Source organism: Pelophylax lessonae (assembly GCF_965119305.1).
Source record: "Pelophylax lessonae genome assembly, chromosome: 1".
NCBI classification, from domain to species: domain Eukaryota; kingdom Metazoa; phylum Chordata; class Amphibia; order Anura; family Ranidae; genus Pelophylax; species Pelophylax lessonae.
In genome coordinates this window covers 138278709-138290899 of record NC_138768.1, presented here as the reverse complement: position 1 = coordinate 138290899, position 12191 = coordinate 138278709, and the positions used below count along the sequence as shown (strand labels likewise).

At 49.5% G+C, this 12191-nt stretch overlaps 1 protein-coding gene across 3 annotated transcripts in view; it reads left to right on the top strand.

Moving 5' to 3' along the window:
• TNPO1 (transportin 1) overlaps nucleotides 1-12191 on the top strand; it is a 542580-nt gene that overhangs the window by 137041 nt on the left and 393348 nt on the right. For all 3 annotated transcript variants that reach the window (XR_014225578.1, XM_082265499.1, XM_082265498.1), the window contains exon 3: nucleotides 7263-7412. Coding sequence is in view for 2 of the 3 variants with exons in the window: in XM_082265499.1 (XP_082121625.1) it covers nucleotides 7263-7412 (150 nt within the window). In the remaining variant the exon portion in view is untranslated. The remainder of the gene's footprint in view (nucleotides 1-7262; nucleotides 7413-12191) is intronic.

The window sequence follows — 12191 nt, the reverse complement described above, 5'->3', positions numbered from 1 at the left end:
GGCATGGCTGTTGAGAGCCAGGTCCTGAGAGACAGGGGTCTCTCCTCAGAGGTTATTCCTACTTTGATCTAGGCTAGAAAAGCCTCTTCTGGTAAGATTTATTACCGTACATGGAAAGCTTATTTTGCCTGTTGAGTGTCCAGGGGTTTTTCTCCTCGTTCATACTCGGTGGCGAGAGTGTTTGCTTTCCCACAGTCTGTGTGGACCAGCGCCTTGCGTTGGCCACGATTAAGGGCCATTTATCTGCACTGGCTGTTCTTTTCCAGCGCCCTGTGGCGTCTCATTCCTTGATTCGCACCTTTATACAAGGTGTGCATCACTTGGCTCCTACCAGAAGGGAGCCCTTACCTCCATGGGACTTGAACTTGATTCTGTCTGTGTTGCAGCATTCCCCGTTTGAAAACATCAGGGACATTTCGTTACATTTGCGATCTAAGAATGTTGCGTCCCTGGTAGCGATCACTTCTGCTCGCAGAGTGTCGGAATTGGCGGCGTTGTCTTGCCGTTACCCTTACCTGGTGGTTCATAGGGATAAGGTGGTCTTGCGACCTAATCTGTCCTTTCTGCCGAAGGTAGTTTCGGATTTCCACCTCAATGAGGACATTGTTTTACCTTCGCTTTGTGCGAACCCTAAGCTTTCAAAGGAGGTTGCCTTGCATTCTTTGGATGTTGTCAGGGCGATCAGGGTGTACCTGTCGGCGACGGAATCCTTTCGGAAGTCGGATTCTCTTTGTGCTTCCTGAGGTACCTCGGAAGGGTACGACCGCGTCTGCGGCAACCATTGCCAAATGGATCAGACGGACCATTGTCCAGGTCTATTCGTTTGCGGGAACGGATTCCTCCCTTCCCTGTCAAGGCGCACTCTACCAGGTCGGTGAGTGTGTCCCGGGCTTTCCGGTATCAGGCCTCGGTGGCCCAGGTGTGCAAGGCTGCGACTTGGTCTTCGGTGCACATCTTTTCCAAATTCTATAAAATTGATTTTCTGGCGTCGGCTGATGCCTCCTTTGGCCTCAAAGTTCTCTGTGAGGCAGTGCCATAGGGAACCCTGGTTATGTACGGGTCCCTGGCTGTTGGGGTTGTTTTTCCCCTTGGGTTATTTGTTTTCCTGGGTTGTTGCTTATGTGGAGTCCTTTTTTGTTACCCAGAAGGTTACCTTTCTGTGCATGTAAGGTTCCTTTCTCTGTGGGTACTGCGTTGCTTTTCTGGCGGTTGCGTTGCCTGCCCCTCATGTCTACACTGCTTTGGGACGTCCCCATTCGTGAAGACTGCGAATGGGCGGCGACTGTCGGAGGACGTAAGAGAACTGAATTTTTGTAAAATCTTACCGTAAAATTCCTTTCCGAGTCCGACAGTCGCCGCCCCCGCCCCTCTTTTGGGGTTTTTTTTTTATACACGATCACTGCTTGCGACCAAACTGAATTGGGATGGCTATTGCAGGGGGGTATTGGACTAGGACAGCCCCCATGGGTGTAACTATGTAGATAAATTGTTCTTTTACAAGTCTTATGCCTAGAAACTCCTGTGGAGAGGAAGCAATACCCCATTAGTGAAGACTGTGTGAATGGGCAGCGACTGTCAGGACTCAAAGGAATTTGACGGTAAGATTTTACAAAAATTCAGTTTTCTCTTTTGTTCATTGAAGGACACATCACCTGTCATTATTGACCATTGGGTTATACTGCCTCCTACAGTAGTAGGACACTAGGCGGAAAAAACTTCTGGCTTCACCCATGGGCAGTCCCAGGGGGTATACTCCCTCTCCCTGTTATAGTCACTCAGTTTTTTTTTTCTGCCTAGTTAAGAGTAAGGACCTAGTTCCTTGCTGGGATCTTTGGTCCTGGCAGCATTTTTTAGATCTTTTCCTTTGGATTTTTCCTGTGAGATCTACTATCAACTGCCAGACTGCGGGAGGGGCTGGATAATCTAGATCTAGTGGTCACCCTAGTCTGGCCAGCGAGCGTACGCAGGCCTCAGTTCCGCGCTAGGTCGGCCATGACATTGCTCCACTGGATGGGGGCTAGCCCTGCGAGTTCAAAGTCTCACGAGGTTGCGTGCGACCTGGCCTCGGCCTGAATTGCAGTGTTCCTCCTGGCCGACAGCCCCCCCTATTTCGATGAAGAGAACCTGTCTGGAGCAGTGCCCACCTGGTTCCTGGTATGGTGAGTAGCTGTCTCTCCTTTCCCTCTGGAAAGGGTGCCCCTTCTTGGGACAGTCGGTTCCCCTCTTTTTACCGCAGGCGCCCCCCCCCCCCCACACATACACTGGGGCGGTTTGGGTGGCCTTGTCACTGACCTGGGATGGGGGGCAGGGTGCTACCTGGCGATGGGGGGGGGGGGGGGGGGGAAGTTTGCGCCACCGGCAACCAGACGGTTGACACTGTTGTCCAACCAACCATTAATGCACTGACAGCGGTCCTGAAGTCCATTGTGTCCCGGGTGGGGACAGCTTGCAGACAGGTTAGCAAAAAGCGCCACCCGCCTTCCCCTGCCTCCTCACATCCTGAATATGATTCAGCCGCCGAAGACGTGGGTCACCCTTCTGGGTCTGCAACCATGTACTTGAAATCCTCTGATAGGTTGATTCCGCACATGAAAAGGCACTGGTGGATGCAATGATTGTATCTGTGCTTGAGACCCTGAAGATGGAGGACAAAGCTGAAGCTGCGACGAAGGCGCAGGTACCCTTTGGCACTCAAAAGCCATCCAGAGCAGGAAAGATTTCCTTTCACTGCTTATTTTGACAAAATTGTTGCTAAAGAGTGGGGACAACCAAAGCGTCCCGGTGGGATTCCTAAGCGCTTTACTAGGCATTACCCCTACGAGGAGTCCCTTCTTAGGAAGTGGACTGTCCCACCGGTGGTGGACCTTCCGGTTTACAGATTAAACAAGTCAACCATGGTTCCGATTGAAGAGTCCCTGGCCTTTAAGGAGCCGGCTGACCAGAAGGTGGAGGCTGTGGGCCTGCACTCAGAGTACATTTTAGCTGATTAGCTGATTGGGCAATGAGGCTGGTATTTACCATGGCCCTGGTGTCGCAAACTCTGACCCAATGGGCTAAGCGCTTACGCCGTGACCTGGAGGGAGAACGGTCCCCCCCCCCCCCCCCGCCGCCTTTGCCGAGCTGGCAGACAAGCTGGTCCATGGGCTGCAGTTTGTGTGATGCCTCCTTGGATCCGGCTCCTCTGAGGGCTCGCCTCTGTTTTGGCGAGGGGTCCTTCAGCGTATCCTTTGGCTCAAATGCTGGTCTGCGGTCCAGACTTCTAAAAAAAAAAGTCTTGACTGATCTCTTCTTTTCAAGGAGATTGCCTGTTTGGAGCTACCCTGGATGACATTATTAAAGGTCTCACGGGGGAGGTGTACCTTTCTTCCGCAGGCTACTAAGGGCAAGGAACCTCATCGTAGACGTGGACCTTCCTTCAACTCATACGTTTTTTGTTTTTTTTCTTTCCCCGCAGTGTCGACTGATAAGGGCTTGAAGCCTTTTAGGGCCACCTCTGGTGGATCCAAACTAACCTGTACTGGCAAGCCGTGAGCGGGCTTCTCCAGACTCGTGTACAAGGCTCCTTCTGCATGAAGGTGCGCCATCACCCGTATCTGGGGTGGGGGGACATCTTTGCTGGTTTCTGGAACTGTGGACTTCCCAGCTACAAGACAAGTGGGTCCACAAAGTCATTCGGCCCGGCTACAAGCTTGAGTTTCGCTCTTGTCCCACGGCAAGGTTTTCTCCTTCCAACCCCCGCCTGTCGCCAGACCGGTTACAGGGTCTGTTTGGGGCGGTACAAGACCTGTTCCTTCAAGGGGTGATTGTCCCGGGTCTGACTTTGGAACATTTTCAGGGTTTTTACTCAAACGTGTTCAGTCCCCAGGAATGAAGGCAAAGCGTGTAAAATCCTGGACTTCAAGGTGCTAAACCGCTTTGTGGGGGTTAAGTAGTTCAGAATGGGGTCCATTCAAACGGTGGTGGCACCCTGCGTCAGGGGGATTTCCTTGCCTCTATATAGAGATCAAGAATGCCTACCTTCACATTCCAATATGTGCCAGACACCAGCCTTGCTATGCCGATCGGGGGACTTGGCTACTTGGAAGATCTCCTTCTGCAAGCTGAGTCTCTCTCTGCTCTGGTGGAGAACCTGGAGATCACAATACAAACACTGCGGGAGTTCGGCTAGATTCAGAATTTTTTGAAGTCTACTCTGGTCCCATCCACAAAGCTGGACCATCTGGGCTTGACTCTGGACTCAATCCTAGGCAGTTCTGTTAGCACAGTTCCATACAAGGTCCCTGCCCATGGAGATTATGACCAGGTGGATCCGGCTGAGTCATAAGAGTCCACTATATGGTGGCTTCTCTCTCCGGCACTTCGGCGGGGCATATCCTTCCTCCCCTTGTATTGGACAGTGGTCATCACGGATGCCAGCCTTTCCGGGTGGGGAGGCATCCTCGGCAAGCATTCTGCTCGGGATCTGGACACTGGAAGAGTCCAGACTCCAGATCAATGTCTTGGAACTCAGAGCGATCAGACTGTCTGGATCATTGGGCGGATTGTCTTTAGGGATGTCTAGTGCACATTGAATCTGACAATGCCACGACCGTGGCTTTTGTCAATCACCAATGTGGTACAAGAAGTGCCCAGGCGGCTCTGGAGGTAGCTGGCATTCTAAGGTGTGCAGAACGGCTCTTTTCAGCCCTCTCCACCGTACACATTCCCGGGATGGAAAATTGGCAAATGGATTACCTCAGTTGGCAGGTGTTGGACCACAGGTAGTGGCCCCTTCATCTGGAGGAGTTTCATCAGCTGTTTCTCTGGTGGGGAACCCTAGAGGTGGATCTGTTGGTGTCTCGGCTCAACAGAAAGATGCAGAGGTCTGTGGCTCGGTCAAGGGATTCACTAGCTGATGCCACAAACGCGCTGGTGGCCCTGTGGGGTGAGTATCGTCTGATCTATGCCTTCCCTCCTCTGCCAAAACTCCTACGCAGGATTGGGGCAGAAGGGAATTTCGGTTATCCTGGTCACCCTGGACTGGCCTTGCTGGGCTTGGCATGCGGATCTGGTGCAGCTGGTCGCTGACGTTCCTTGGAAGCTTCCTTCATGGAGGATCTGATGTCCCAAGGACCGATCTTCCATCCTTTAGTCACTGGTTTTGACGCAAGGTGCCAAAGGATAGAGGTTTGAGTCTTTAAATCCTACGTTGTTAAAAACTAGGAAATCTACTTCGAGGAAGATCTACTGTCGTACATGGAAGACGTACATTGAGGGGTGTAAGTCTTTTGGGGTTCATCCTCGCTGCTCCTGGGTGGCTCGGATCTTAACTTTCCTTCAACGGGGGAGGGTTGAAAAGAAATTGGCGTGGAGTACCATCAAGGGCCAGGTATAATCAGCCTTGGCGGACTTTTTCCAATGACCTTTGGCCACACACTCCTTGTGGCGTACTTTCCTTCAGGGTGTCCGACATTTGGTTCCCCCAGTGCATGCTCCGTTGCCGTCTTGGGATCTTAATTTGGTGCTTTCAGCTCTACAGAAGCCTCCCTTTGAAAATATTCGGGAGATTCCCCTGCTTAAGCTGTTCCAAAAGGTGATCTTTTTGGGTGGCTATCACCTCTGCCTGGCGGCGTTAGCCTGTCCACCTTATCTGGTTGTTCACAAGGATAAGGTGGTGCTTCGCTGCGGTCTTTCATTCCTTCCTAAGGTGGTCATTCGAAGGAAATTGCCTTGCATGCCTTGGATGTGGTGTGGGCAATTGGGGTGTACCTGGCAGCTACAGAGTCTTTCAGGTGGTCAGACTCTGTGCTCACGGATGGTGCTCAAAAAGGGTTGTCCGCTTCCTCTGGGACCATTTCTTGCTTGATCAGACAGTGCTTCAGGCCTATTCCATCAGGGGTCAGGTCTCTCCTTTCCCTGTTAAGGCGCACTTTACTAAGGCGCTTAGTGCCTCCTGGGCCTTCCGTCATCAAGCGTCGGTGACGCATGTTTGGAAGGCGGCCACCTGGCCGTCTGTGCACAGTTTCACAAAGTTTTATAAAGTGGATGTGTTTGCATCGGCGAATGCTTCCTTTGGCTGCAAGGTTTTGCAGGCTGCTGTTTAGGAGGACCTGATCCTCTTTGAGAGTTTATTTTTTTTCAGGTGGGCTCCAGTTTTGGTTGAGCCCCTGTTGCCTGGTTTACTAATGTTTTAGCCTTGGGAATTGTTTGTGTTTTCTCACCCCTCATGTCTAACACTGCTTTGGGGGACGTCCCAATGGTTAAGAATGACAGGAGCTGTGTCCGTCAATGAATGAAAGAGAAAATGGGATTTTTTGACTTGCCATAAAATCCATTTCTCAGATGTTCATTGATGGTCACAGCACCCACCCCTCTGTAGAGTTCTTCTCCTGACACTGCTTGTAACAAACCGGAGTGACTATAGCAGGGAGAGGAAGTATACTCCCTGGCACTGCTCATGGGTGTAGCCAGAAGTTTTTTTTTCTGCCTAGTGTTCTACTCTTGTAGGGAGCAGTAGAACCCAATGGTCAAGAATGACAGGTGCTGTGTTCGTTAATGAACATCAGAGAAATGGATTTTACAAGAAGTCAAAAATCCCATATTGTTTGTCTTATGTAGTATTCTTATTTTCTGAGATACTGCATGTTGGGTTTTCACTAGCTGTAAGTCATAATCCTCAATTAACATAAATGCTAGAAATATCACTGTGTGTAACGCGTCTGTATATAAAATGAGATTCACTTTTTGAATTGAATTACTGAATCTTTTTGAAGATCTTGTATTATGAGGGGTGTGTGTGTATGGATAGATGTGTGTGTGTGTGTGTGTGTGTATGGATAGGTGTGTGTATGGATAGGTGTGTGTGTGTGTATGGATAGGTGTGTGTGTGTGTATGGATGGTGTGTGTGTGTATGGATATGTGTGTGTGTGTGTGTGTGTGGATGTGTGTGTGTGTGTGGATATGTGTGTGTATGTGTGTGTATGTGTGTGTATGGATGTGTGTGTGTGTGTGTGTGTGTGTGTATGGATGTGTGTGTGTGTGTAGAGACATAATTTTGCTAAAAAAAACAAATATGCAAACATGATTTAAATGCGGAAGAGACATACTATATCTCTCCTGCATTAAAATTCTAGCTCCGTGTACAAATTTCAACAATGCAAGGATGAATAAGCTTGCATTCATGGGAGTGATGTAATTTTGGCCGAGCCAATTAAAATATAAATGGTAACCAAGCTCTAGTTAAACCAATAGTGACTCTATGCCAAATGCTTCTGTCTTATAGATGAACCTACACGCTCTTTGAGTGGACTGATCCTGAAAAATAATGTGAAAGCTCATTTTCAGAACTTCCCCAATGGGGTGACGGACTTTATAAAGAGCGAGTGCTTGAATAACATTGGTGACTCATCTCCACTAATTAGAGCAACCGTAGGTAAGTGCTTTCTGGTAAAATCACACTTTCAGTAAACATCACATCACGGTTATGTTATCTGGGCAGTGATCAGGACTGTTGTACAATTGTGTAGTTGAAATTGCCTTTTTTATTTAAACACACCGAATTCCCTAACAGAGAAGTTTCTTCAGTTGGATGCCTTATGCCTACCTACTGTAGCATCCCTTAACCGCTTGCCGACTGCGCACAGTATATTTACTGCGGCAGTCGGCCCCGGCCAGGCAGAGTGACGTAGGTCTACGTCGCTCGCCTGTCACTCCTTCCAGAGCCAATAGCGGGCGGGCGCGCGCCCGCCGAGGCGCGCGCCCGCCTCGGCTCGTTCACGGAGGAGTGCGGGAGTGTGACTGGCGGACCCGATGTCCGCCGGTCACACTACGATCGCCGCTACAGCGGGAGAAAGACAGAGCGGCTTGTGTAAACAAGCCACCTGTCAGTTCTCCCTGTGTAAAAGTGAAGATCAAACAGTTCTACTATGTAGAACTGTTGATCTTCGTTTTTACACTAGTAGACCTGTCCCTACACAGTTAGAATCACGCCCCTAGGACACACTTAACCCCTCCCTGTCCAATACTGTTAACCCCTTCCCTGCCAGTGTCATTTTTGCAGTAACAGTGCATATATATAGCACTGATTACTGCAGTAATGTCACTGGTACCCCCAAAAGTGTCAAAAATGTCAGTCAAGGGTCCGATCTGTCCGCCGCAATGTCGCAGTACCGCAAAAAAAATCGCAGATCACCGCCATTACTCGTTAAAAAAAAAAACACCAAAAATGACAAAAATCTTTCCCTTTGTTAGTAAACGCGATAACTTTTGCGCAAACCAATCAAAATACGCTTTTTGCGATTTTTTTTGACCAAACATAGGTAGCGTAAAACAAATTGGCCGAAAATTTTAAAAAATTTTGATTTTTACATTTTTTTTTGGGGGAATTTCATATAAAAAAAAGTGAAAAATATTGTTGTTTTTGCAAAAATTACGCTCTTTTTTTGTTTATAGCGCGTGATCAAAAAATCGCACAGGTGATCAAATACCACCAAAAGAAAGCTCTGTTTGTGGGAAAAAAAGGACGTGAAATTCGTTTAGGTACAGCGTCGCACGACCGCGCGATTGTCCGTTAAAGTCACGCAGTAAAAAATCGCAAAATAACCCCTGGTCTTTTAGCAGGAAAATCCTCCGGTGGTAAAGTGGTTAAGATCGCATTCAAGAAAGGGTCATATTACTCAGTTTGCACTTTTAATTCTTTCTAGGAATAGGTTGATTTTTCAAAGCTCAGAGTTGAAGGGATGGTCGTTTTTTACCTAGTGTACCCAATTCATGTTCTTCTAAAAGTTCAGGGCCTGACTGTGCCTTCTGATGGTTGCCGTCAGCTGCTAGGGTTTATTCCATCATTGGAGTCCACTTTCGATTTCAATCGTTTTTATTGTTCATGAAAAGGAAAAGATGGCAAGGTGTAGAATGAAACCAGAATAAAAAAAATTGTTTATAACCTAAGAAGTGCAGAAGAGCAAAATATCCTTTAATACGCAGCTGTTGAGAGTCCGATATGTGAGGTGTCATTCCTGGGGTCAAGGAACCCAGCAAGGGCCTACGGCATAATCTCATGAATGTTGAACTCTGTAATAAAGTTCTAATATAGCACTCAATCCCCCCCTCCACGAAGGAAGGGTCTAATAAGGGCCCGAGAAAGAACTCAGGATACCCTAGAGCAGTGGTCTCCAAACTGCAGCCCGGGGGCCATATGTGGCCCTTTACTTTTATGTGGCACTTAAAGTGCTGTTCTATTTTTTCACACCAATAAATGGTACAATTCCTCACAATGACCCCAACAATGGGCCCCAAAGACACCAATGATGGGGCACAATTCTTACTGACACCAATGATGGGAAATTTGCTCCTACTGATGCTGGGACATTGCGTACTCCTGATGGCCACAGTCTGGCCCCTTAAAGTCTGAAGAACCGTTAACCAGCCCTTTGTTTAAAAAGTTTGGATACCCCGACTGTTGCAGAATAATGGGATGTTTGACTTACCGTAAAATCCATTTCTCTAATGTTCATTGATGGACACAGCTCCTGATATTCATAACTATTAGGTTATACTGCCCCCCTACAGCAGTAGGACACTAGGCAGAAAAGAATTCTGGCTACACCCATGGGCAGTCCCAGGTGGTATACTCCCCTCCCTCTGCTATAGCCACTCAGTTTTTTTTTTTTTACAAGCAGTGTCAGCAGGAGAGTAACTCCAGAGGTGTGGGTGCTGTCTGTCAATGAACATTGGAGAAATTGATTTTATGGTAATTAAAAAATCCCATTTCTCTTACGTCCTCTGACAGTCGCCGCCGCCTCTAAGTCATCACTGTTGGGTATTGTCTTCCCATCCGCAGGAATAGCTAGGCATATAGACTTAGTCCAAAGACAAAAGGCGTTCGCATATACACACCCATGGGGGCTATCCCATCTGGTCAAAACCCCCCTGCATCACCACTCCCAACTCAGTTTTAATCTGCCTAGCGTCAGGAATAGTCAGGCCTCCCTTGTGCTGGGGCTTCAGTCTCAGCCTTCCTAATCTTTTATTTGATTTTCTTTGAAAATGTCAGTTTTTTTCTTTTACTTTACTAGCTGTTTATTTGTCAGCTTCTAGTGTTAGTCTTCTCTTTGGATGAAGGTGGATCATGCGGTGCTGGGATTCGGACTGGCCGCCCTGGTTCTCCAGAGCAAAAGGGTCAGATGGACCCCAGCCCGCCATCGAGCGTTCAGCCATGGCTCGCCCTGGCATTACGAACGACCCATCCCTGTTCGCTACAGGGATGCAGCCGTGAGGTGGCTACCTCGCAGGACTCGTCTGCGGTGCTGCAGCGTCATTTCCCTGGCTCACGGCACTCCCTGTCAGATGAGGACAGAGGTTTTCCGTGCATAGAAGCTCCCCACGCCATCTGGTACAGGTAAGTACTTTTCTGTGTGGGGCCTTTGTCTGGGGTGGCAGTCTGTGTTGCTGTGTGTTCCCCGTGTCTGTGCCTGTGTGACTCCCTGTGCCACTCCTGCGGGGATCGCTTGTGCAGATCTGTATGTTGCCTGGGGGGTCCTTGTCCCTGTGTCACCTAGGTGCATTGTTGGGGGTGCAGACGTTTGTGATTGTGCGGCGACCGCAGCGGTGCATTTTCACGCGGTTCCACCATCTTTGCTATGGGCACACATGTATAGCTCCTCTGGGGCGATCCTGCATGTCATTTTGGCGCCATCAACCGCCATTTTGTGGGCGGTGGAACGATCGGTTCGGCCGCATGTCGGCGGCCATTTTGGCGTAGCCTCCAATGCATCCGTATTGGGCAGCCATTTTCCCAGGGTCTGGCATATAGTCCAGCCCTCTCCAGCAGCACTTCTTTCCATCAGCAGCAAGGACACTGGTAGCAACGCTCTGCGGGCTCTGCAGGTTATCACTCTCAATTCCCTCTGTATATCGCTTCTGGCTCAGTTTCTTTTCTCCTTTGGGGGTCTTTTATCACTGTAGCAGTAGCGGTGGGCTGCACCGCAGCGTTATTAAAGGGGACAGTACACGTTTTTGCACTGTAGTTCTGATAACTTGAGCCATGGATTCTCAGGAAAACAAGTTTCCTCCAGCTTTAGTGTGGCTCCGCTGCGACCCGATCTGGCTTCTGTGGTAGCGACTTTGGTGGCAAATATGGAAATGCTGATGTCTGAACGGGCTGCGAGAAAGAGGCCCAGGTCGTCTCTCTCTTCTGATTCAGATGGGGATATGGCTGCTGCTGCTGCGAGCGTGCCCTTTTCAGGGTCCGCTCATCCTTAGACCCCCCGGGGTCTGAGGGGGAGGCTGAAATGGAGGGTGTTGATACATCCTCCCCAGGGTCACCTGAAGAACGGGCGACCATGGATGAGTTGACTGTTTCTGTTAAAGAAACCTTGCATTTAGAGGATGAGCCCTGTCCTCCGGGCGTTGTGTCCTCATTTGGGACGCACAGGACCCGTAAGTCTGCGCAGGTTTTTTCCTGCCCAGCGGAATTCCATTACACTTTCAATGAAATGTGGCGCACGTTAAAACGTCCATTCCTGGTACCTAGTCGGTTCAAATTGCTTTATCCTTTTGCGCCGGCTACGGAATCACGATGGTGTGTGCCTCCACAGGTGGATCACACTGGCCGTGTTGAACAAGGCTACCTTGGTTCCTACTGTGGATACCCCGGTTTTCCGGGATCCCACAGACCGGCGGTTGGAGTCTCTAGCCCGCCATTCCTATACGGTGGCGGGCTCGTTGCTCAGACCCGTTTTCGCGTCCGTTCTGGTGGCTCAGGCGGTGGCTGATTGGACCAAGATGCTTAGGGGCAATCTTGTGTCTGTTGACTTGCCGCCTGCCCAGCTGGAAATGGTGGATCAGATCCACCAAGGAGTCATGTATTTGTGTGATGCAGCCTTAAATGAGGCCCCCTTGGTGGTTCGCCTCTCTAGTGTCGCGGTACTTAACCGGCGACTGATATGGCTGAAGAGCTGGTCGGCCAACCAGTCCTCACGGAAAACTGTTGCTGATTTTCCCTATGCTGGCTCTCGCCTTTTTGACGAGGCGTTGGACACCTTGGTGAAAGGCGTCACGGGGGGCAAGAGCACTATGCTGCCCTAGAACCCGAAGAACAAGTCTTTCTAAAGCAAGCGGGGTTCTGCGCCTAGATCCAATCAGGGGTCCTTTCGTGCCTTTCGGAACCAATCCAAGGGCAAGCCCTTCAAAGCTCAGGGCAACCAGAAGAAGC